Here is a 24972-nt window from a genome sequence, read left to right on the forward strand (position 1 = left end):
TGGTTCAGGTGGTGTTTTATCTGAACATATATCGACTGTGACAAAAACTTTCAAGAAACACTTGGGTGAGAGCACTCGATATGTGGCAAAGTAAGGGGAAGGAGAGAGACAGCAGGTGCCTTTTCAGGGGGTGGGGTCATGAGATCGCAATCCTAAGAGTAAACCGGTGACCTCCTGGGCCTGACAGAGGAACTAAATGTATCCCTGGGAGAAACAAAAATGCTCAAACCAGTCCAGTCTCCTTGTGCAATCTCTCTGTCCAACCAGTCTTTCTGGCCTTCCATTTTGATTGATTTCCCACTACCTTCTCTCTCCTTTCTCCCATCTCTCTCTCTCCCTCAACCTCCACATGTCTGCTGTAATGCAGGGAGTTGGGGGAATTGACAGAGGCACCAGGAGAGCCCCTGGGCTATCAAAACCAGTCTCCAAGAGCTCCAGTCTATGGTGAAATACCCAGAGGAATAAAAAGCTTATCTGGCCTTGGAAACCAGGATTTTCAAACCTCTGATCACACATGAGAGGTGGTAGGGATAGCAGAGTGGCAGAGGAGTATCTAACAACAAAATACAAAAAAATCAAATGGAGGGGACATGTGGGAATTTCCCAGTGATTAGTGTGGGAAAGTCCACTAGAAGGTGCACCTGCTATCCAGTTATATAAGACGACTCAGAATCTAGGACAGCATACATGGTCATGAGATGAGATTTAGAGAGAAACAGGGTTGCCAACTGCCCTGCATTTTGCAGGTCTGTCCTGCAATCTTGGCTACTGTCCCATTGCCCACACAGAGCCATTGTAGGAAGACAATTGTCCAGGTACGTCACCAGTTTTAATGCTATGAAACCTCAAGCACCTCTCACTCTTTAAGCCATAAAATGCAATTAAAGGAGATACCGATCATAGCTGGGAAGAAGGAACTGTCACAAAGGCAGGTTCCTGCACAATGCAGCTCCAGGATCACCTTCAGCTAATGATTCAAATCCAGCTTCCTGCCAATAAACATCACCAAATGTGTTGATGACTACTGTAGGAAAGTGACTCTTTTTGACATAGTTACGCCCACTTTTTGACTGGTCTCTGAAATAATCCATACTAAAAGTGTGCTGCGTTCCTTCTAACCAGGTCCTCAGTGCAAGAGCTCTTTCCCAACACTGCACAGTAGTTTCCCCAATAGGCAAATCCTCTATAGTAAATGGTACCCCTGGTACCTAGGGCCTGAGGTACTAAAAAGGGTCCCCTAAGGGCTGCAGCACGAATTGTGCCACCATAAGGGACCCCTCACTAAACAAATGACAGGCTGCCTTTGCAGACTACATGTCTTGGTGCAGAGAAAAGTGAAAACACAAAATGGCACACAGCCCGTGTGCCATACCCCATTACACTGCACGCAATATATGTAAGCCACCCCTCTAGCAGGCCTTACTGCCCTAGGGCAGGGTACGTTATATTACATGTGAGGGCATGTCTGCAAGAGCTAATATGACCCTGCTATGTCTTTGTCGATTCTCAGATATATTAAGTGATCAGGGAAGCTATTTTAAATTCATGTGCTTGACACTGGTCAAAACAAGTTCCCCAACTACCTGATGGCTTAAATGAAGATAGAGATGTTTGGCATCAAACATCTCGTATTGGTGAATCCACACTGATGCCATTGTAGGATTTACCAATACATGCAACCAAAGGACACCTTAGAGGTAGCCCCCTGAAACCCTGCCAGCCTCTGGTGTGCTCGCTGACCAGTTTCTGCCAGCCTCCACCAGAGACACCAATCTGGACCCCTAGGGTGAGAGCCTTCTGCTCTCAGGAGGCCCAGAACACAAGCCTGCTGGCAAGAAAGTGCAACACCCCCTCCCACAGGATGACCTGCTGATTAGCCTTCCTAAGGTGAGAAGCCTCAAAGGGCTGCCATCTTTGGAATGCAAATCTAGATCCCCCCACAGGAGAGGAAGCCACCTCCCTGTCCAGAGCCTATTTGGAAAATTAGCTAGTAAGGAAGGCGTGCCACCTCAAGGCTAGTACCACTCCTAAGGTACGCTACTGCAAGGGTGACTGGATTTTTCAGAAATAGCCATCTTTGTGATGGCATACTTAAGAATTCTGGGACAGGGTTATGCCCACTTCCCACAGGTAGTGGTCATATAGGGGGCGCAGTAACCCTAAGGGGCATTAGCCAACTGGCTACTACCCTACACACCTGTAATGCCCATAAATTCAGTATTCATGAGAGCCCCTGGCACCAGAGAAGCAGATCCCTGCTGACCTGAAGGACACTCCAGAGAGACAAAAGGAAAAACTTAAGATCCGTGACGGACTTGGTGCCAACCCTGCCAGCATGCCTGTGGAATTCGACAATTGCAAGAAAGACACCTCATACTCCAGTTGCTGAAACTTCCAAAAGCCTGTGAAGACTGACAGCCTTCACCCCAGCACAAAGAACTCCAGTGAAGTAGTGGAGCTGCTTCCTTGCAGGTACCCAAGAACAGCTGAAGAGGACTCCAGACCGCCAAAACTGCAGCCAGACAGCACCTCTGAACCTATGCCTCCTAGCCCATGTTGAAGTGGGCCAACTGTGCCAATCTGGTCCCCAGCCTCTCCTGAGACAAAGTCTTCATTGGTTTTCCCACTGCGACCTTCATTCCAACACCTGAAGACTCTTTATGCAAGCCCCCTTTCAACCATGACCACCGCTTGTGATGGCAACCACAACGGTCCAATGCACCTCTGCACCCGGACCCCCCAGGCTTGTGAGACTTGAGCTACCTGTTGGTACATGTGGACTGGATCCCCACTTCACGCCTGCAGCCTCTTCTATGGATCCCCTGCCACCGTAATCACCATGAAGGACACTAAATTGTCCAAGAACCATATGCATCCGGACGCCCTGATTGAGAAGAGGATCAGTGGTGTCCCTATGTCCCTGAGCATTGCAAAACCTGAGCCCATTCGATGGCTCACCCAAACTGGACGCCTAGTCCTAGCCTGCAGCTTCTTCCCGCAGTGACCAGTATCCAGAGGAATGCATTGGGCACTAGAAGCTGTTTTGCACTCTGCATCCAGCCTCCTCCATGCCACTGAGGGTATACTGTGGGTGCGGTCTTGAACCTTGCCCACTACTCACCTTAACACCAGGAGATTGGTCTTGTAAGTCACTATACTCTACCTGTTTGCAGAACTTGTTTCTCCTCCCATAGGATAAAATTGCAGAACTCAGAAATTGGAGTGTTCACTTTTTGAAGTGAAAAGAATTCCTATTTAAAAGCATACTTACCTGAACAATTTTTCTCTGATGCCTAAACATATATAAAGAAACTTACTATTTGTATAAATTGGTGTGGATTTCCTTTTTGAGTTGTGTGTCTTATTCATTGACTATTGTGTGTATTTGTAGATGTCTTGCACTCCTCTGTGCTCAACCACACTAACCCTAAGTAGAGCACTTTCGGATTGCATAGCAAGCCCAGTCCACTCACTGGGGAACCCCTGGACCCTTTACACAGTATTTACATACCACATAAAGGGCCAGCTTCCTACAACTACCATGCCGGGGACCTGTCCAAGGGGTGCACCCTTGATGTTTATTTCTTCCATTAAATCTGTTTCAGAGTGCTGTAGTCAGATCAGTGACAAAAGGCAGAGGGAGAGTATGAGTCGGCCAGGATTAAACAGTTTGTTAAAGTAGTAGCAACACCATTGTAACAGAGTTCCTGCTTGCTGCAAAGGCTGTACATTAACCCCTATAAAGCATTTTGGTGAACATACCATGAGACTGGGCATGTCTCCATTCCACTTGGCAATATCCAGTCCGCAGTTTAACTGAATGCTTACTAGCAAATTTTAAATTGAATCTAAATATTCTCAATCTTAACGGAAGAGGGCAGAGAAATAAGTTGAAAAGACTGCCCGAGAGGACCCAATTTGTCCAAAAGGGAGACTGTGATGAAAAGCCAACACTACAGGATCCACAATTCCAACTAGTCTACTAGACCATAACTAAAGTGACAGTGATTCTGATGGAAAGGCCAAGAGGCAGCCTTTCCAAGGGAAATGCCAATATGTTGTGGAGCCTGCCCAGCGTTAGAATACAGTGTTTATTTACAGCATATTTAGGTGAAGTGGTAAAGCTGAGGTTAGATGTTAAGTATCCTGCTTCCATGGGAGAAAGAGGCTACCTTGCATTACTATATTGAAACAGGCACCAGGGACTGCTTCCGGCCCACACAGCAGTGGTCGTGGGGCTATGGAAAGAGGTGACAGCATTTCTGGAAGGGAAGGGTACCCCGACGGAGCAGACGTCACTAAGGGACAGTGATATCTTACAGGTGGCGTGAGCCCTGAAAGGGTTTGTAAACTGGGACCTCGTAGGAATCTGAAAGCTAGGTGATCTGTGGCAAAAGGGAGGACCTGTCCCATTTGAAACTCTTTAGAATGAATACCAGCTAACAACTTCTAAGTATTTCAAATACCTCCAAGTCAGGTACGCCTGTTCTTGCACATCTCAAAGGGTACGAACAAGGCTGAAGCAGCCATTTTACAAGACAGATTACTGGCAGACCCTTTGGCTAAGGAGGCTACATCACTCATACATAAAATAAGCTGTTCAATAAATCCCTGAACGTTTTCCAGAAATTAAAATCAAACTGGTAGTTGGACGCTGGAGACTTAGAGGAGGAGGAGTAAGCGACAGCACTCAGGTGCCCATAAGACACTGCCATCAAGATAGGATTCTGGCTTATACAACTACGTACCCTTCATAGGGCTTATTACTCTAGTACGACCCGCTATAAGATGGGAAGGAGTACCACACTAATATGCGTTAGAAACTGTGCTAAGATTGTCCCTTTCTTGCGGGTGGTATGGGCCTGCCCAAAGCTACAGGGCCAGTGGGTGGAGATGACTGACTGTAGAGCAAATATGACGGCTTACCACTTGATGAAATAGGGGTTGGACAAGGTACCAAATTAACCAAAAATATGGATTAGACTGGAGCTCATGGTAGTGAAATATACCTGACGGTGTGGGACCCATACAACCTCGGAAGTGGCAGAATGGAAAAAGGATATGGACTGGTGTATGCAATCAGAGAAGGATGTCTATGATGGGAGGAGGCTGCCCCAAGAAGTGGGAGAAAGTCTGGGCGGCATGGAAGTCTTATTGAGGGCTTTAACTTGGGAATGCACAGTGATGCATGGTGAATGTAATACTGCTGGGTCGAGAAATCACAACTGTGTAATTGGTGACAGATTGTTAATGATTTGTTTGTTTAAATTAATAATAAGATTCATTTTAAAAAGTATCCTACTTCCATGGCTAAATCGTGACCAGGTCAGGTGGCAGTAGGTGGTTACTGGGTACTATGCGCGTAGATATTGATATTTGCCATTGGTGATTCAAAGCGTAAGACTGTTTCAATCAGTTTGGATGCCAGAGTTGTTCAGTTTCTAAACTTGTCTCAAACGTTACAATAGCAAGTAGTCCAGCCTTACTCCAGGAGGTGGTAAAACGCTCCGAAGTCAAACACAGTAAACATAGTAGTCACATTCGATAACTCAATATCTGGCTGAGATATATCCTGATTTAGTGAATGATTTACAATGCATCTCTGCTTACTCCTTTGGATGGACAGATTTCATTTTGCATGCATCGGTGACTCAATGCTGCCTCCCGGTGACATAAAGCGGGAGCTTTGTGGACTTATCTTATCTTATCCCAACCATCCTATGGGAGGACTAATGCTTTAACACCTCGACTCACTGTTTTAACTTTATAAGGAAGAAAATCTCTGACGATTTTAGTAAGATTCAAACCTGTGGTCTTCAAGTTGCCTGCAGATTTCCACTTTTGGTCAGTTAACCAAATGAGTAATTTAATGGCAAGACTGGAGGTTCACATGCAGGCGAGAGTGCTAACACTTGCTATCAGCACTTAAAACGTGGGGCGACTGTATTCCACTCTCCACCCGTGCCCCCCAGCAACCACCCTCTGCTACTCGCAAATATGGCAATTTCAGACAGCATAACCCTTGTACTGTAGCTGTAGTCTTCTCCATGGTATATGCATCTGTCTCTCTACTTACCATAAAAACCATAAGACTTCTTTTTGAAAATGCATCAAACAATTTAAATATAATTGCGCACTGGGGCTGAGCAAGCCTATCTGAAGAAGGATTACATCCAATACATGGTGTTAGTGCCTTTTATTTTATTTTCCCCATATTGGGTTATACATACTTAAAAACAGAAATAACAGAGAAAAATCATACGAAATATTTTTTGAGGGGGCAGTGGAGTGCGTTCCTGGAGAAAGGGGGACATCCTTATAATTTATAGAGCTCCTTGAGCCAGAGCTCTTTATTAACCTATGTTATAGCAGGGGCTTGGCCTAAAGCCCTTCAAGTCACATACATGCCACTTTTGTTCTTCTCTTGCAGCAGCAAAGATGGGAGGAGGGCAGTCGGGAGGAATGTGTTGCTGTATTTCAGTCCCAGCCCCATTTGCACCCTTTCCTTTCCATCACAACGTCAGAGATAGCTTAACATGCAACTAATTGAGCGGATGGTGTTTTTTCTTCCTAATTCCCAGTTTAAAGATTTATGGGTTGAGGTCACATGTATGTAGAAGCTGTTTTAAGCTCTTCAGCATCATTTGCTTATTTCACTTCCTACATTTGTGCACATGGTCCTGCCACTCATTACTTCATCATACTTTACATGGGGTAATTATATCAAAGTAAGTACATCAGGAGTACTTTTAGATCGTGTTTTTTTTTTACATTTGAGGTGTCTTCACACCACAGGTAAGTTTGTAAGTATTATTTCTAGTTTTATATATGTCAGTTCCAAACAGTTAATTCACATAAAACATTTTTATTTATTGTTATACCAAAATTCAGTAATAGCTTTACCATAACCAGTAATCATGACACTACTTGAAATATAGAGATAAATATGCAGGCAATTTTGTCTATTTTTCCGTAACTACTGGTTTAAAATTAGCATCACTTGTTTGCTAGTGCTCTGGTACTTATTAGCACCAAATGCAGTACTTTTCTCTAAAAGCAAAAATAGTGTTAACTGCACTGAAAAACACTTTTCACACATTTAACTGTATTTTACAGCTTCCCAGATGCTCTAAATGACCTCCAAAGTAGTATGCCTGTGCATGACAAATACATCAAACATTGGTGCACAACTATTCCAAGTTTTTTTGTAATGACAGCATATCTATGCAAACCAAACTTCCCTTTTCAGGTTTGTCTTGACGGCGCAGCTATCTGGATGAAACCTTTACTAATTGTTTAAAATGTCGATAAAGAGGACTTTGGCTACACGCAGAGGAGTATTACTCTCTTACCTCAAGCTATCAACTGCTGATTATCACATTCAGTTTATTTTCACTTAGATGCATTTTACACCAAAACCAATATTTTAGCTTTTTCCTAGCGTTAGTAAAGCCAGTGGAGCAGGTTAAAGTGCGCTAAACAACATTAGTGCATACAATGCATGCAGACAGCATTTGTGAATGCCTATGTCTGCATGTGTTGGTACATTAAAGCTAGCTATATTGGCTTTGCCAATGGTGGTTGTTTTGCTTTGCTTTCTGTGTGCTAAACACAGACGGGATCCGGGCACACTTAAAACACTGTAACCAAGGTTTTTTGGAAAGACTTGGACGAGTTCAGAAAGTAAGGACCATAACTTGATTGGACCGCTTCCCCCACAGCGAATCTGGGAAAAAAGTGTTTTGCTTATTAAATAATCTATTTAGTTGTTCTTATGGCAAAAAAAATCGCCTGCTACAGTATCATAAAATGCAAGCGAGCTGGCTTGACGAGGATTCTTCCGTTAGTAGTATACAAATTAAAAAAAAAGTAAACAACGGTGCGCAGCAAGTTTGAAATCACTGATTAGCTTTAGCAATTGTGCGTCTACAATTTCTTAGCTATATCAGAAAAGCATGCTTTGGGAGAACTCATACGGTTCTTTAACAGTTTTTGGAGCACCTTCATATTGATCTCAACAAACCCCAAAGATCAGTTTTTGCTACTCCAATACCGGACAGTATGGAGCCTGAAGGTCGATTCATTTCTCATTATAGTGTCAGCTTAGGAAGAAACGCTGGCAAGCTTTCATACGCGCATGGGAAATGTGCAATAAGAAGTATCCATAACTGGGTTGCAGAGGGCCTGGGGCTAAGTGCCACTGCATCTGCTGTACCACGGACTGCCCACTGATTGCTATGCCTCTCTGCCCAGAAGAAATTCTAATAGGTGTGGTAAGGAACTCTGGCTCGGTAGAGGGCATTTGTTGACCGTGTCTTAATCTGTTTCCGAGTCAAATAGCAGTCACCCATCCCTCCCTGCTCACTGTGACTGGTGTACCAGAGGACCCGAGTCTGAGGAAGTTATGGAAGGAACAACCACTTTGAAAAAGAGTTTAAGACTCATCTTTGGCGCGTTTAATACCCCATTGCTGCCTTAAGGTAGCCTCAGCCTACTCCATCTTGCAGTATAGCTTATGTCAGAAGAACGATCTGATGGTTGGAAGTCTGGTCTCTCTTTTGAAGGTGGCTATTGCTCAGCTTCCAAAGCCTCAGAGATTAAACAAAATTAACTTGCCTATTGGTTCCTATAAAGATACTGAATCCAGATCCTAACCATCTTTGTGTGAATTCTGTATACTCTTCAAGTTCTTTTTCACCTCCTGTGTGGGCAGCATAGCGAACCCCCGGGGTTCGGCACCTTTCTTTGCAGTGTTCCTCTGGCCTACTGCTGCTCCTAATTTGGTTCTCTCCCCATAGGATGAATTCAGTTCTAGATTCAGTTATAATGTGCTCTACCAAGCAAAGCAGAGTCTTAGCACAGGGGGTGAACTGCTTCTAACTTGCTAACTACTGCTCATTGACACTTCCCATAAAAAAAGGTCAAACTGCTGCTGTGCAGTCTGGGATCACCTTCTGCAGTTTGGGAAATTAATGCTGAAGCTTTTGATCGACTGACAGTAACATACCTTAGATGCAGTCAGCATCTAGTCATCAGAGGGGACAATTTACAGTCAAAGACCACTTTCGGTTGGATTCAAATGTTCCTCTAATCTCATGTTGAGAGCACCCAGGGGATATTTCCAATTGCACTTTGGCCACAGGAAGAGGAGGGAGGCTTGGGAGGGAAGCCTACCTTTAAAACCAATGTTCCAGACCAAATCATCAAGGCCAAATTTGTCAAAGTTGCTTTAAAAAATTATATCTGATATTCCTTTTTGTAAAAGTAATTTGTTATTGTTACCTTGATTTTAACTGCTAGTTTTGAAACACATGGCCAGACTACATAATTCTGTCAGTATGGTAGTCAATGACAGAAAAAACAGTGAACTTCTTTTATTGTCATTAGCAAATATTTGATCTCGCTTTCTCAGGAATCTCCAATAATCACCACACTGGAGATTAGCCACAAGTCCTTGTTCAACAAAGGAGTACTGTGGAGCTCCAGGCAAGCTCACAAAGACTGCAACCTATCGGGTGGTCGTCTTGCTTCCAGCCTGGTGTCACTACTTCCAAATAATAACAATTTTGGCAATGGATACTATAGACTTCTGGCTATCATAACAACAAACAAAAGAAGGGGTGCAAATGAGTCAAGGAAAAATTAAGAGCCAGACACAAAATTTGAAAAACATGACTGATAAAAATAACAGTGTAAATAAAACCTTCGAACATAAGTAGAAAAAACATATAAATTATTTTAATAAAATAATGCCTAGAAAAATGCCACGGCCTGCAGAGGTCCAAGTGTCTAGAAATTTTAACGAGTTTTGAAAAGAAGTTGGAACTCTAATTCAATTGACTGTATCAGAGAGCTTCTTTAGAGTACGAAGAAAATACTTGGCAAAATGTTGGCAAAAATGGAAGCAAGATTTTAGCCCAAATGTTTATTATGGTCATAAGTGGGATTCTTCAAGCTTTGCCAGCCTTAGGTAGACACAAATGTGAAAGTTCTAGTAACTGTAAGAACAAGGAAGCCTAATGAATAAAACAAATATTATTTAAAAGTACACATGCTGTTGTTCTTAAGTAGGTTATTTCTGCATGTGACGCAATGTAATACTAAATGTGAGAAGACTTCTATTGTACACTAAATCCATGCTCAAAGGCGCCACCCACAAGAGAAATGATCATCTTCTTACCTGATCCGCTGGAGGAGGATTCCAGCGTCCTTAGCAGCACTCTGTGTCTCCTCTAATCGGGCCAAGAATCCCTTCTGGATCATTTCCTGGTCCATAAGACATCCTTCGGCCACTGCGCGCAGCTCCTGCTCTTGCAACACCTGCCCTCTAAGCAGCTCCGCCTCCTCACATTTCTACACAAAGGTGGAATCAAAGACAAGCATAAACCCATCTAAGCATAATATAGTGCAAAGTCAAATGTAAGTAAGAGAAAAAAATAATCAAAGAGCTCATTGCTCACTTTGTGCAGCTGTATGGCTAACTCCTGCATCTCCGCCTCTAGGCGATCTGCATAGGCCTGCTCCAGGGCATCGCTGGGAGGTCGGGTGCTACTATGCCAGCGGGCGATGGCAGACGTCATCTTCCTCTTAGGTCCAAACAGGCTTTGTTCGAGAGATAAACAATTTACTAGTACGGCCAATAAGACAGCTCAGGTAGAAGTTTTGTAACATTAAAGAAGCACTAAGTGTTTACCTAAAAAGAATTGTTCGTATTTGTTCACATATGGACTGCAGCATAAACGGCTAAAATAAATAGTGAGGATTTCACCTTGAGGCATGCCTTGCTCTGATGGAAAAGTCATTTTACAATACTGTGTATGGTATCTAACTGTACTGAATAAAATCTCATGGTGGTTTACAAGTTCATTAATTTCTTTTTGCAATGTCTGCTGGTTCTTCTAGGTTCAGATCAGTCCTCTGCAGATTTTACATCTACATGTACTATCAGCTTTGTCTTTTATTGGAAGCAATACCTCATGGTTCTACGACGAGAGAAAACAAGCAAGCAATTAGATCGCCCTGTGGTCAGATTAGATTTACCATAAATGCCCATTTTATCAAAAATCGAAATGCCAACATACAACTTAATGTTTACAGTTGGCCACTGGGAATCTACAATGATGAAGTTAACTACTGCCCATGTTTGAGACTCTTCTTCAGGTGCCAGCACCACACATCATTGTGTACTTCAACAATAAAGATATACTTTTGTATTTTATGAAGTGCAGACCTTGCTCTAAGTAGCAGCAGTGTTTTGGACCTAATTTTCTGTCGTAGCAAGAGCACTGTGAATGAGTTGTGGATGGATGTGTGTGAGAGGGAGGCCTGGTTACTGTATTAGTTTTCTCCTCAGTCAGACTAAAGTGTTTATACAAAACTTCCTGTTTTGCAGTGTTTCCTACGTTTACTGTTGTTCTACCCTTCTTTGGGCTTTCCAACGTTTGCTTTCTTCTTTTTATTGGTGAAAAGACCTTCCCAGTGGAATGATGTTTCACTTAAGATGACCACTGCAATGTTGCACAGAATCCTACAGATATTTGGTCTTTCAAAATTCAGTGTGACTGTAAGACACAAGGCAGCAACACCACCTAGTGCACCAATCCTGACCTGTGGTATGAAGACGGAGCCCATGGCAATCAGATCAGCAGTTGACGTTTAACCGTTCACAATGCCAAAAACTCTGACCCTAAATCTTCTCAGGGTTTTCAAGGTGGAGATGAGAACAGGAAGGTTTTCTTCTTCAATAAAAGAGGTAAGACTGACCTTGGTCATGAATGCAACATATCTGGTGTGGCGTTCATACTTTTGATACACGTTCTGTTAGATGTTCCAACCATTCATGATGCTCCCATTGCTAATGAACAAATATTCAGCATCATTCCTCCCGAGAATCTCCTTGTGTCTATGTTTGTTTTAGATCTGGCAGATACTGCAGCACAGACAATACTGCCTATTTGGTGCCTAACCCATAGAACCTTTACTGCTTCTAAAAAGAAAATAACGCAGTCAACCTGTAAAGCGGTTTATAGCGAGCTCTTGAACTGATTAAGAGGACATCTCCGATACTGATAGTTCTCATGGGGCATTTATGAGGATTAAAATAACGTAGTTCTTCTTTCTGAGAACCAAAAAGGGAATGAGATTTAGAGTATGTGAAGGAGCATGGAAAACTGTTTCCTTGAAAGGGCTGTGTCCTTATTGATCGTTTTTTTAAATCTCCAATGAGCTCGGATCTGTAGGATCCTGCTGGAACACACTTGTAACAAATTAGAAAAACAACTATTTATTAGTAACACTAAGTTCATTTTGCAGCAAGATTCAAATCCTGGACTCTGCATTTTTGAATAAACTTTATTTCCAGCACTGTACAGGCCATATTTAGGTTTGAGGCTATCATTGTAAACATGACAGAATGCACTGTGGTGGACTTCTGCTTCAACAGAGAGCTGAAAGAGTCTTGTGTGACTCTGAAACAGCTTCAAGTGCAAAACGACTACAACATGCAAATTTTATTTCGATTAACAATGAAGAATTTGCTCTGAATAGTGTTTTCTTGGTATGTTAAACAACATTTTATTTGCTAGTAAACAATAATCCCGTATACGCTGTACAAATCCAGTATGCATTCTGGATTTAGTTATAGGTTTGTCTTGCACCATAAATATAAATAAAAGCTGATACTATCACCTGTTTGGTTCAGTCATTCCAGTAACTTATAGCTATCTCAAATGTATGATATGCTCTCTCTCTCCTGTGGTCTCGGAGTCAGAGAAACCACAGGAAATTCAATGTTTTTTATTTGGAAAATAGAGACCACTTTTGAGATGACTCACGGGTGAGTGCGCAAAACCACCCACTGTCAAAGCATCTCAAAGGAAGTTGATCTCAGAAGGCCAGACTGGTAATTTCAGGAGCTTTAGATATGAATGATAGCTCATGGTGCATCTTTAAGAGCTGTGGATGTGCTGGCAATGAAAACCTTGTAATTTGTTGAGCAGTGTGAAATCTCCAGTTGTGTGGTCTACGATGATGCAATAACAAAAGGCAGTGAATATTTTTGACAATTTGTGGTATGAGTGGTATTGGGAAGAAGCATATACAATTATGCTGCACCATACAATTTATCGGAACTTCTCCTTGACCTCGGCTATGGGTGTCTGGACCAGTATGGGCATTTTTTGGATTTTGCTGTTTGCAAATAAATCTTTGACCAGAAAGGTTGTGAAGAATGGGCTGCACTGTCTTTGATGTTGTAAATGTCTTATAACTATCTGTAGGGCCTGAAAGATAGTTGCATTCTCCCAGCTCACCTTGGTAAACTAAATGAACATTATTCTCAATTGTCTATTCTCAACTTCCTGTGCACTGCAGAATAAAAACATATACATTATTCCTTCTTGTACGCTGAGGTAGAACATTACTGTAGTCTTATCAATCAAGAGCCGCACAACCTTGCCATTTGTCACTGTGTGAAACAGTTCAAGGTTAAGTTAATCTTCAAAATCCAGGACAACAATCTAATCTAAAATGCCTTCCTAAACTGTTTTCTTTCTCTTTTGACTGGTTGTGCACCAAAGAGTAGCATGCCTTGCTTATTATCTGGTAATTGTGCTGCAGTATGGCCTGGGTCAGTGGCAGTATTTATCTCTTTGCTAAATATCCTTTGGACTGCACTAGTAAGTTACTGGTGTTGTAACTGCTGCTAGTTGCACAAGGTTTGTATTTTCAGCTTTGAGTGTCAGTCTTCGAATGCATGGTACTCTGAGTGCGCTCACTTCCATTTTCGTGGATGAGACACGTGAGGTGCTTTTCAAAGCGCATCTCAAAGTCAATACTTTCTATTTTCAAGGCCAGGCATCCCTGGGGACCAGATCCTCTTTTCGAGGTAGATCCTGCAACTGGTGTTGATCCTCATTTTGAGGCAACTCTGTTCTTAGCAGCCAATGTTATTTTGAGTACTAATGATCTTTTCAACGTAGATGTTAGCGTACAGGCTGCTGTTCTATATTGTCTTCACCAAGAAGTAAAGACATGAAATCTACTCTTTTCTGAAGTCTATTATCTCTTCCTAGCTTTTTTTGTCACAAGGGAGATTTAGGAGGGCATAGCTCCACAATTCGATAACTTATGCTTGTAGAGTCATCAAGTTTGATACCATAATTAAAGACCGTTGTGCGACATTACCACGCATACAATTACCACGCATGTAGTACCACGAGTTGACCATAATAACAATGTGGACCTTTACCACAAATTTATGTTTAATATAGGAGTGTATATGTGCACACACACGTGTATATGTATATACACAAAAAACACGTTTGTGTTTATATCTATTTAATTTTTTATTTAACACCCTTTAATATAAAAATACATTTTATTTTGGAGGAACCACCCACTCCACCCTTCCCTTTTTTAACTCCTTACCCTCCTCTTACCTCTACCCAAGTCTAAACTCTAAAATCATCTTTATCTCGATCCCCTGAACCTTTACATTAACCTTAACTCCCTTTACCACGAGCCACCTCTAAACTCTAAAATCAAACTTACCTCCCCTTGCCTCTACCCACCACTAAAATCACCTTTACTTCCTTTTACCTCATCTCCAGCTACCTCTAAACCAGAGATCTTCAAACTGAGGGGGCAGGCCCCCCTAGGGGGGCATCAAGTGATCCCAGGGGGGGCGCCAGACTCTGGCCAAAAGAAGCATTGTACAGATAACAGGCTTTTGTTTAAGGCAGATGCACATTATTGCATTTTTAAAAAGGTAACAGTACTTAACTGCAATGTTTTAATATGTTTAGCCATATTTAAACATTGCCATGTTGCAAAAATAATTGTGAACAATTCTGAGGGGGGGGGGGGGACAATGATTTTTATTTTTCAACTGGGGGGGGCGGGGGGGGGGGGGGGCGCGGCATTAAAAAGTTTGGAGACCAATGCTCTAAACCCTAACATTACCATTATCTCTCTCTACCTGTACCAACCCCAAAACCATAACATCATGCTTACCTCCCTTTACCTCTATCCATTGCTACAGTCTAAAATTACCCTTACCTCTGAACCCTAAAACCACTCTTACCCCCCCATTTACCACTAACCACCACCTTAACTCCTTTTTCAAAATATCATAAAAATTGTATTTAAAAAAAACAAAAAAAAACACTTAGTAAAGGTTAAAACCTATACTAACTACTTACCTCTGTGGTAAAGGTCCTACATGGTAAAGGCTGTGTGGTAAAGGCTCTTACCCATTAAAGTCAATTTATCATGAATTAATTTTTGTCTTTTTTTTCTCTTTTTTGATTCCTGAAACCTCCTTTCAGTGACTTGATAGAATCACTTTGTACAATTGTGGCATAACCCAGTGTCTAACACATTTTGGCAAGTAGTTTTTTGTGCACCGAAATGTTTGGCAAGTAATACACTTAATATTTATATCATGATGTAGTGGTAAACACAGGTTAAAGGCTTGAGGGTTGTCAGATCCTGGGAATCTGATATTTCAAGAGGGACAGGATTCAAATGGATTACTTTCTTGAAGCAGCAATTCTCATTTGACTGGGAATCTCACGATGGATGTGTACTGCAATGTTAATAAATCATTGTGTTAAACATGCTTCTTCTGGTCCGCATCAGTATCTGATCCCGGATTCAAATTGCACTCTACTTATTTATTTTACAGAGTTCTGGAGACGAGGGTCGACCTCGACAACAGAAAAAAAAAGGGGTGAACTATGTAACCTCAAGTATTGTGTGTTTAAGAGAACGTTTTCACTAGTCACACCATGCACGATTGCAAATGAAACTTCAAAGAGAATGCACACCACTCGATCAACAAAAACATGCTGCAAAATTGATACGTAACAGGTAACAACAGATCCTGGGTTAGAGTAAAATTCCTGGATTCATAACTAACTTTCCGAACTCCCCTCAAGATTGGCTGTCTGAATAACTGGACAGATCCACTGAAGAACTGAACAAAATGGTTTGCCTGGGGTCAACCTTTCTTAGCAGAAATAAGTCCAACGTATATTAATTCATTTATTGAATCCAACTCCTTTTCCACTGTGAGATTATTATTATTTTTAAATCCAGCTTTAACTTTTTTCTCAAATGTATTTAAAGTTGGAAGAAAAAATCTGGAGACTGAACTTATCAAAACGATAGAAAAAATAAAAACCGGTCTTTTGGCTGGGAATCAATCTAAGGTTATGAACCTAGGTCTGAAACCCTCAGTGAAGAAGAACACGTATTATAGCTATGCACAATTTGGGGCACAGACAAAGAAAAAGTATGTGCCTAAAGTCAAGCACCTAAATTGGGACAGGAACCAAGACCTCAAGGTTTAAAGGTCATCCACATGGCCACAAATACATCTTCACCAATTCTATTCTTACACGTCCATTCAAAGAGACACACCTAATGCCAACTTCTTTGAGATCTGCCTCGGTGAGCGTGAGAAAGACACGGAGGTCCACATCCTGGCTTTCAAGCACAGGCAGGTACTTCAAGCAGCCAATCTGGTCCAGAAATTCTGCCAAGTCCTAAAAAAATGAGAAAAAGAACATCATGCAGATTAGGTTGTTCTCGGCTAGGAAGACAACCAATATAATTTATGTCAATATTCATTAAATAGTACATAAGTGATAGGAGTACAAGACCTGAAAATATATTCCTAATTTTGCTTTTTGCAGGTTAAAGGAGGGTTGGGGTGCTGGGGGTCCTTAATTTCACAGCTCTAAGATCTACTGTAGCTGTGTCCATGACATAAATGTTCCTCTTTCTTCAAAGGACACAGGCTCTCTAAGACTTGTGTCTCAAACTTGACAGTTCTAGATAAAAAAGAGAACAACATATCTCCTGTACTATAACAACTTAAAACAACTGAAAACAATGACCGTTGCAAGAGAAGGTGTGACAAACTCCGCCCACGTCAGTGGTTTACCCGAGCTCTGCTTTATTGCCACTGTTCGATCACCACAGTAAGCTGATGACATGTGAGAGGAGCCACTCCGAGCTGCAAAGCATGACAAGGTATCTGTTCTTTGCCTATGCTGTGGCTGCACTGCGACCTCCATAGGTGTTCCTTTGCTAAGACCCTCTTGAGACATTTTGCTGTGCCCAGTTGAGGGTGGGAAGGGCTTGCGAGGCTGGGTAGTAAGCCGGGGCCCAAAGAGTCAGGCTGGAGACAGCAGGAGAGTGCACTGATGCGCCAACACATGCAGTAAACCATACTTGTTCCCAGATTACTGTGAGCACTGGAGCTCTTAAGAGCTTGACAGCAAGAGAGAAAAATAGAGGCGTTTTGTAAGTGGGAATGGTCTTATGACAGACCTCCAATGATAGTCCATGTCTCTTGTTTTAGCAATTACTGATGCGGAAGCCAGTAGTGTTCCACTATTTAAAGACCTGTAATGGTAAATACTGTTATAGCATTGTCTGTGTGTTCGAAGTGTGGTTAACTCATAGAAAGATTTTAATTAAGCAAATTAAGTTTGTTGGAGTTTAAAAAACAAATAACTATTAATCTGTGTTACTGTTACTGAACATTCAAAGTATGTGAGTCATTGAAAAGGCCCACAAATAGGTTCGGAACATTACTGCTGATAACAAAGAACAGTTCCCCAGTGTGGATGTATGAGGTTGATTCCTTGGGCTTAGTTTAGGAACCCAGGTAAATAAGACAATCCAGACCAATTTCGGCAAAAATAAAAAATAAATACATTTCTAAACAGCTTTAAGAACACCCGCATTTTTGGAGTTTTCAAGACCTATTAGCACCGAAACATAAAAACAAAAAAACAACAAAAAAAACACAAAATCTGATTCACTGAGTCTTTAGGCAGATTTTGCGGTTTTTCTGGCCTGAAGGATGTGTGTCTCGCTAGAGGCATATGCTATGCTCCAACTAGTTTAAAACACGTGCTTTCATTACTAGAATTCTTAAAGCCTGAAGAGAGCCTCAGTTTGTGAAGGAATGCAAGGGTCCTCTTTGAGGGTGTATAAGACAGTCCACGTTCACATATGGCCTGCCCTCTCTCCTAAGATAATTTATCAAGATACCAATCCAGGATCTCCCACAAAGGCCCAGAGCCAGATTCTCTACAGTGTCTCCTCATTTACCCAGAGCATTCAGCAAGAATCTCTCATCAAGGATGAACAGCTGTAAACGGAGAACACCACAAGTGGCAGAGAGTGACGCAGGAGGGGGATGATCAGTTATGGCTCTAGCACACTTTGAAAATATAGGTCTAGTCTCCTGAAGTCAGGAAGCCTCTAATGAACATGAAGAGACAATTTGGGCTATTATCTACTGTCTTACAAGCACCATGAAGAAACAGGTCGCGAGGAGTAGCAAGACAAAAAAAAAAAAAAAAGGCGCCAACGGGAATAGAAGTGAACAATGTTCAAACCCCACTCTGGGGCAAGAATTTGACAGTCTGTTTAAGCAATGCTAAGACACATTAGCCCTCGCAGCTATTTGTAAATTTAAACAAATGACTAGGTTTCACACATCAGAGCATGAGCTAAAAACAACAAACAATCTCTTGGAGATGTTGGGCTCGACAAACGTTCAAAGAGAATTAGTAGCCTCGCCGGAAGCCCTGTAAACGTGACAAGATAAATCAGTCGGTAACAAGGTTGTCTTTGCAGTCATTTGAAGACGAGGATTTCACCTGCTGAGGAAGAGATTAGGTTTGACACAGCTGGCCTACCTAGAGGGACTCCAGTCTAATATCCTACTCAACAGCACTGCACAGCACCACTAGCCCCCCTGCGTCCTGGCTGATACAACTAGCGGTTGCAAACAGCAATCTGGAATACTTACAAGGAACCGGAGTCTTAGCCACCCCCTTTCGCCAGCTGGTATACTCACGAACAGACAAACTGAACACAGTGTGTGCATATAAACTCATGAGCATCTGCTGAGGTAGAAAATCTAAGGGCCAAGCACAAGTAAGGCCTGAAGTGGCAAGGTAAGAAGGTACTAGTGAGTGTGCAAACATTTAATTCAATAGATTATACCCACAGTCAGACAGTTTTCAGGTAATCACAAACTTTGACCAAGCCAAGGACTACCGACATAAGGATGGAAATGTACTCCATGGCATGAATTGTACTGTGAGAAGCCACATTTGTGACCCAGGAGAGGGCTGCAGATGAATTCAAGAAATGAAATGGGTAATTTTCTTTGTGTGATTAGAAATAAATGTTAACACACTACATTTCATTACCTCTGTTGCACCAGTTTTCTATGTTAATTATCCTTATAAGAGAATCACTAGTACTCTTATTCCTTATGATTTGTCTTTGGTTCCCAAAGATACACTTTTTTTTTTTTTTTTTTACCTTAGGCCCTGAATACTGTGGCTCCTCTGGGGTGGGGAGACTATGGTGTGGTCCCTGCATTCCAGAATTCACTGATGCGTGGGGAGAATGACCATCACTACGCCAGTTTTTGCCCTTGGTGAAGTTTTTGCCATGCTTCCGACTGCCGAACTCTTCGGCAAGGTCAGAATCCTGTCAAGAAGAGAAAATAAATATCCTAAAATACAATAAACGGATGTCATTAACAAACATTCCCTACGGTGTGCAACAGAGAGGAACAAGTCGGGCAATGTGTAATTTTTCAACTCAAGTGCCTCTGGTACACAAGTTCACAAGATGATGAAGGAATCTGTTAAGAAGCATGGACAGCACAGAGGGAGAATATTGGGTGATAACACATATGTTCCATGGCCCAGAATTAGCCCCTGAATGAAATCTGACAGCCCTTGATTTTCTGATGTGGAAGAACACCACACAGTTCCAACCATCCCACCATAATCCTACTAAAGCATTGGCATATACTTGTAAGAAATCCTGCATTGACAATGGGGGTGGGGGGGGGGGGGGGGGGTCATACAAAGCAGAATATACTACAATAAATGAATCTAAAGGTTGAAGACGGCATAGCTATAGCAGAAAGATTGCCCATACCTTGTTCAATACTTCTACAATGGTAACTTCATTACAAAAAACAGGAAGGCAGCAGGGATGGGAGAATGCTACTTTAATTGCTATATTATACTTTGAAATACGTATCGACTTGTAAGCATCACACGTAAGGGAGAATAAAACAGGAATTACACATTATTTCTTACATGGGTTGACAGAGTACAACATTTAATAATACGGAGTATGAAAGCAGGTTCTTGGTGGATAATTACGAAATAATTTTGTAAACCACAAGTAATCTACACTTCAAAGTGACCAATTGCTAGATTCTGAACTTACCATTCCTGAATGGTGCCTTCACTCCGAGAGGGGCCCAAGTGACAAAGGGTTTAAATAAGTTTAACATTTGAAAAATTCCCACTGTCACAGCATTGCAAGACGTCAAATCATGAGGTGGCAATGGGAAGACTTAGACAAACCAAATGAGCATGTTGACTATGATGACATCAAAAGATAACCATAAAAAAATAAGTAAACGTGCTGTACAATTAGTTTTAGTTATTTGTCACCTGGGGTGGAATGGGAAATACATAAACAAAAGAGCGAGATTTTGAACGGCAACAGTTTCCTTAGTGGACAGTATATATTCTTGCACAACATCCCATCTTTTTGAAACTTCCTTAAGTGTCAGACTTTAACTAGAGTCTATTATTCTAGCCAGATGCACAGTGATGCCATGGAAACTGCAGTGACAGAGCTAGAAAGATGTCTCCAGATGGGGCAGCACTGCTACCTAATGGACCCACTGAATGTCCAAGACAAAAGATCCTCTTATTTTCCACTTCCACAGAAGCTATGGGAAAAATAGAAAGTCAAACATGAATAACAGTTATAAAAAATATCACCTGGTAGCATCCAAAACAATACCTGCCTGCATTCAGAGAGTAGTCTAGCAGGTGACTGCGAACCTGAAGGAAGGCAGAGTGCTAATCAGAAAAAAAACATGAGTGTAGTATTTCAAAAGGACTCTCAAGAGCTAGACCTAAAGGAGGCAGGCTTGTGAGCACAGTAAGTGAAGTAGCCCATAGAAAGAAATACAAAAACGACCAAAACGAGCCATACTTCAAGCATGCACCTTCAACTACTGCTTAGTCAACGAATGGACAGAAGTTCATGTAGCTTACTGGCAGGTATCAGAAAAAGGCAATGCCTGTAAACAGGGCAGGAGATGCCACGCTCTCCCTCTTGAGCAGTGGCCTTTCTGTTAAAACAAAGCTTGAATACACCACACCACCAAGAACGCAGTGGAAAGATACAGGACCGAAGTTCTGATATTCGCTCATCTCTACAGGTCACACCAATCAATAATAAAGTCTGCAACATTAGAAGCTTTCAGTGGCGTTAATGCATAGGATCAACAAAATAAAAACAACTCAATGTCCCAACAAAGATGACCAGTTTAGTAGATAAAGAGTTTTACAGTCCTTTAAGGAAAGTGCAAATTAGAGCCAGCATCAAATATGAACCCTGGAGAGGGAAACAGAAAAAAGGCTGACATTGTAGGACTGTAACCTCGCTCCATACACAGGAAGAAGCGTTAATTAACCAAGGTACAGAAATACAGGCAACACAGGACACCCCTAGAACTGCCTCTAGAAGGAGGGATATATAGATTTAGTAGATGAATGCTTATCTGTCCAAACTATGTCAGTCACCTCATTACAAAGAGACCTCACCGTTTGGCCACGACTCTCCGCCTCCACGCATGCTGTGCTATAGTGCTTACTCTAGGGTGCCACACCATTTTGGGATAAGGTCTGTTCATGACATGAAAGGGTTGCAGTTAAAATTCATTGGATCAGAATGCCAGGTCCTATTTATCCACTGTACCTTTCCCCTACACCAGAGCGAGAGGAGAGAACCTGAAATGCAGGTCAACAAAGTGACTGTGACTTCCTGGGCGGAAATGTCCTCAAACAAAACTGCAGGCCCTGACTATAGACTACTATACAAGCAAATGCTTAAGGTTTGGAATGCCTCAGCTCCTGGCTGAGCTCCCACCCAATAACGGGATCTGCAGCCTTCCCTCAAGGCTGTTTCACAGTATGTGACCAACTCCAAGGCACTAATGAACTCTGTCAATATTAAAGTGAACCTGCTACACACAGACTTGAAGAAAACATCAGAGATATGAAACAGACAAAAACGTGCTACATGGAGTGACCGATGAATAGCCAAACTGAAGACCAATGTCAAAGCATTCCATGATTCTGTTTCAGAAAGTAGAGGATGCAGAGGAGCATTTACAGCACAAAAAGTATGTTTTGTGGGACTACCTGAGAAGATAAAGGGCTACAGTTTAAGGGCTGGGTCAAAACATTTTGCAGGCAGTGGGCCACTCTGTTTAGTTTTATATATGGGCTGCATAGGCCTCCAGTCCCGTGCAGACGCTGGAGCCACTCACTATCAAATTTATTTAAAGGGTTTTCTATGCTACCCAGGCAGCAATAGCGGAAATGACCTAACTCCTGCTGAAAACACCAAGGTGATGCTCTCACACCAACTACACACAAACAATGAAGGAACAAAGAAAGAGCTTGAATACCATAAACAGGAGGCTCAAGAACCTGGACTTTAAATATACAATGCTCTTTTAGCAAGGTTCCACATGCTTGCTGAGGGAAAGCTGAGGAGCTCCACGATGTCGGAGGAAGTGTGGGACTGAGTGGATGGCTAAGGGTGCCCTAAGGGTTTGCCCAACAGGTGAAGTGCCCACTCCAATGGTGAGAAGGTGGGGTCACAGTGGCTTATCAACCCCCAGTGGAACCCTCTGGACAAACGGTGGGATCCACTGCTGGCTCCACATTTGGTTAGAGACACATCCCAAGACTGACAAAGGGCCGACTTAAACTTCTTGCATATGATTTGGGACATCACATATGCACATGTGTAGCTGGGTAATGATCTGTACGTGAGCCTTGATGTTCCAAATGGGCTTGGGACTGTGGCATTAGTTGCTAATTCTGGGTCCCAGGACCTGAATGTGGAAAGGGACAGTGAATGAGAACAGTTTAAAATGAATACATAGCCGGAAGCAGGTGGAGCTGCTATCTGGAATCACTTAGCTATCTCTTTACATTATCTCTTATTTGGGAGCAGCTAAGACTCAACTAAGAAAGCATTTTTCCCCTCTAACCCTTAGCTGAATATTTTTTTCTGATATACCTCTGAAGTTTGAAAAAAATATGCAATATTTATAATGCAAATAGTGCCTGACAGAATGTGGTAACTGTGACTGAATGATTTTGCATAACTATATAATAATATTAGTTTGGCAAATTGTAACATAGCTCTTCTAAATGCATTACATGATTTACGGAAAACAGTACATAACATGAGCTCTCTTCTCACCTCATTACTCTCAAGTGAGGCCTCATTGCTCAGGCCTAGAGCTTTGGCCAAGCCTTCGCTGCTGCTACTGCTGCTCCGGATTGTAACTGCATCATTCGTAAAGAAAGCATTCTCTTCTTGTGAAGAAAGAGCATTTGAAGTCCATCAAAGTAAGAAAGAAAAAACACTACAGTTAGACAAACCAGCATGATCACATATGCTTCCTTCTGGATAATTTCCCAAGCATTTATTTTCTTCAGGACTCAAGACATATACAATCCTTAAAATGTGTCGACCTTAAGCCCAAACCATTTTCTCATCTACATTCAGGCTGGTCCATGAAAGAAATGTTGTTAATTTACTCAGACCTGCTAAGAAACACAAGGCCAACAAATTCCAAGAGGTAGACCTCTAGCATGAACCTATATCCTTGCCAAAGCTAACAATGCTCCATGAAGTCCTCCAACAACCCCACCTAGATTAACAACTGGCCAAAACTGACCACAAAATAATCTACAAACTAACTAAAATCTTTGAATCTGTTCCATGAATTATTGTTTTAAATATATGGTTATCCACTCAATACACTCAGAAAAAAAGCAATACAGCTGCAGTGCTACCAGAGTTTGGCCATTCAGACACTGATGGAACAGCATATGTGGTCAACAATTACCATCCTGTACATTGTCCTTGCCCCATATCTTTATGCACCTCTCAGCTTTAATGCCTGAATAGACTTCAGCTCTCTATCACACTGAGGGCCTGATTTACAACTCGGCAGATGGGTTACTCTGTCACAACAGTGACTGATATCCCATCCGCCGCAATCGAAATCCCAGAGGACATAATAAGTTTTAGATTTCGGCAGACAGGATATGTGTCACCGATGTGACGGAATAACCTGTACGCTGAGGTCTAAATCAGGCCCTAAATCACAAAAAACAAATCTAAAAGTGGAATTTTTCAAGTAATCACCTCAAATACACATGTAATAGGTTTGACAACAGAATTTGCCAACACATCTAAATCAAACTCAAAAGTCTTCGAACGTGGGAAGCTGTGTAACTAGTTTAGGAGAAAATGTAGGTGACCTTTGCTTCACTAACTATGAATAATGAAATGAGCCATATGGGACACTGTTTTATATACATCTGTGAGGTAGCCTCAGAATATGGAGGTCATAAAAACTGATAATGTCCTTCAGTGTGCGCCAATTACTGTGCAAATTCATCCTGCCCATCTTGAGTGGTCAGGCAAAGTGCTTTGCAAATCTACCAATTAGCGCAAGATAACATTTCTAAGACTCTGGGTTCATACTAAGCTGCGCAAAGGGGAAGCTGAAAAACATTATCTTTCGGGTAGTAGCCCAAAAATAATAAAAATGAGACTACTTAGTTTTAAATATAGGAAATGTGGTTGAGTTTCCAGCTCTCAACATTAGTTTATTTCCTATACACACAAGATTGAAAAATAGCTCACCTGTCTACACTAGTTCTATTACATCAGAGGTGTGGGATTCCTATGGCACGACGCCCAGGACATATTGTTTGGGGTCAAGGACAACAAGTTTTCATGCTTAATTGGTCCCTGGGACATTTAGGTCCAACCCCCGTTGCCTTCCAGTTTACAGTACCACATAAC

At 41.9% G+C, this 24972-nt stretch overlaps 1 protein-coding gene across 2 annotated transcripts in view; it reads right to left on the reverse strand.

The window, feature by feature from the left end:
- The window catches only part of ANKS3 (ankyrin repeat and sterile alpha motif domain containing 3), a 121521-nt gene that overhangs the window by 19314 nt on the left and 77235 nt on the right, over positions 1–24972 (reverse strand). Inside the window, exons 9-13 of one of the 2 annotated variants that reach the window (XM_069210335.1) lie at positions 23353–23468; positions 19354–19524; positions 16423–16547; positions 10461–10602; positions 10181–10353 (exon numbers count right to left, since the gene is read on the reverse strand). In XM_069210335.1, the coding sequence (XP_069066436.1) occupies positions 10181–10353; positions 10461–10602; positions 16423–16547; positions 19354–19524; positions 23353–23468 (727 nt within the window). The remainder of the gene's footprint in view (positions 1–10180; positions 10354–10460; positions 10603–16422; positions 16548–19353; positions 19525–23352; positions 23469–24972) is intronic. The other variant, XM_069210336.1, reaches the window with a different exon arrangement.

This window comes from Pleurodeles waltl, chromosome 10 (genome assembly GCF_031143425.1).
Source record: "Pleurodeles waltl isolate 20211129_DDA chromosome 10, aPleWal1.hap1.20221129, whole genome shotgun sequence".
Classification (NCBI taxonomy): domain Eukaryota; kingdom Metazoa; phylum Chordata; class Amphibia; order Caudata; family Salamandridae; genus Pleurodeles; species Pleurodeles waltl.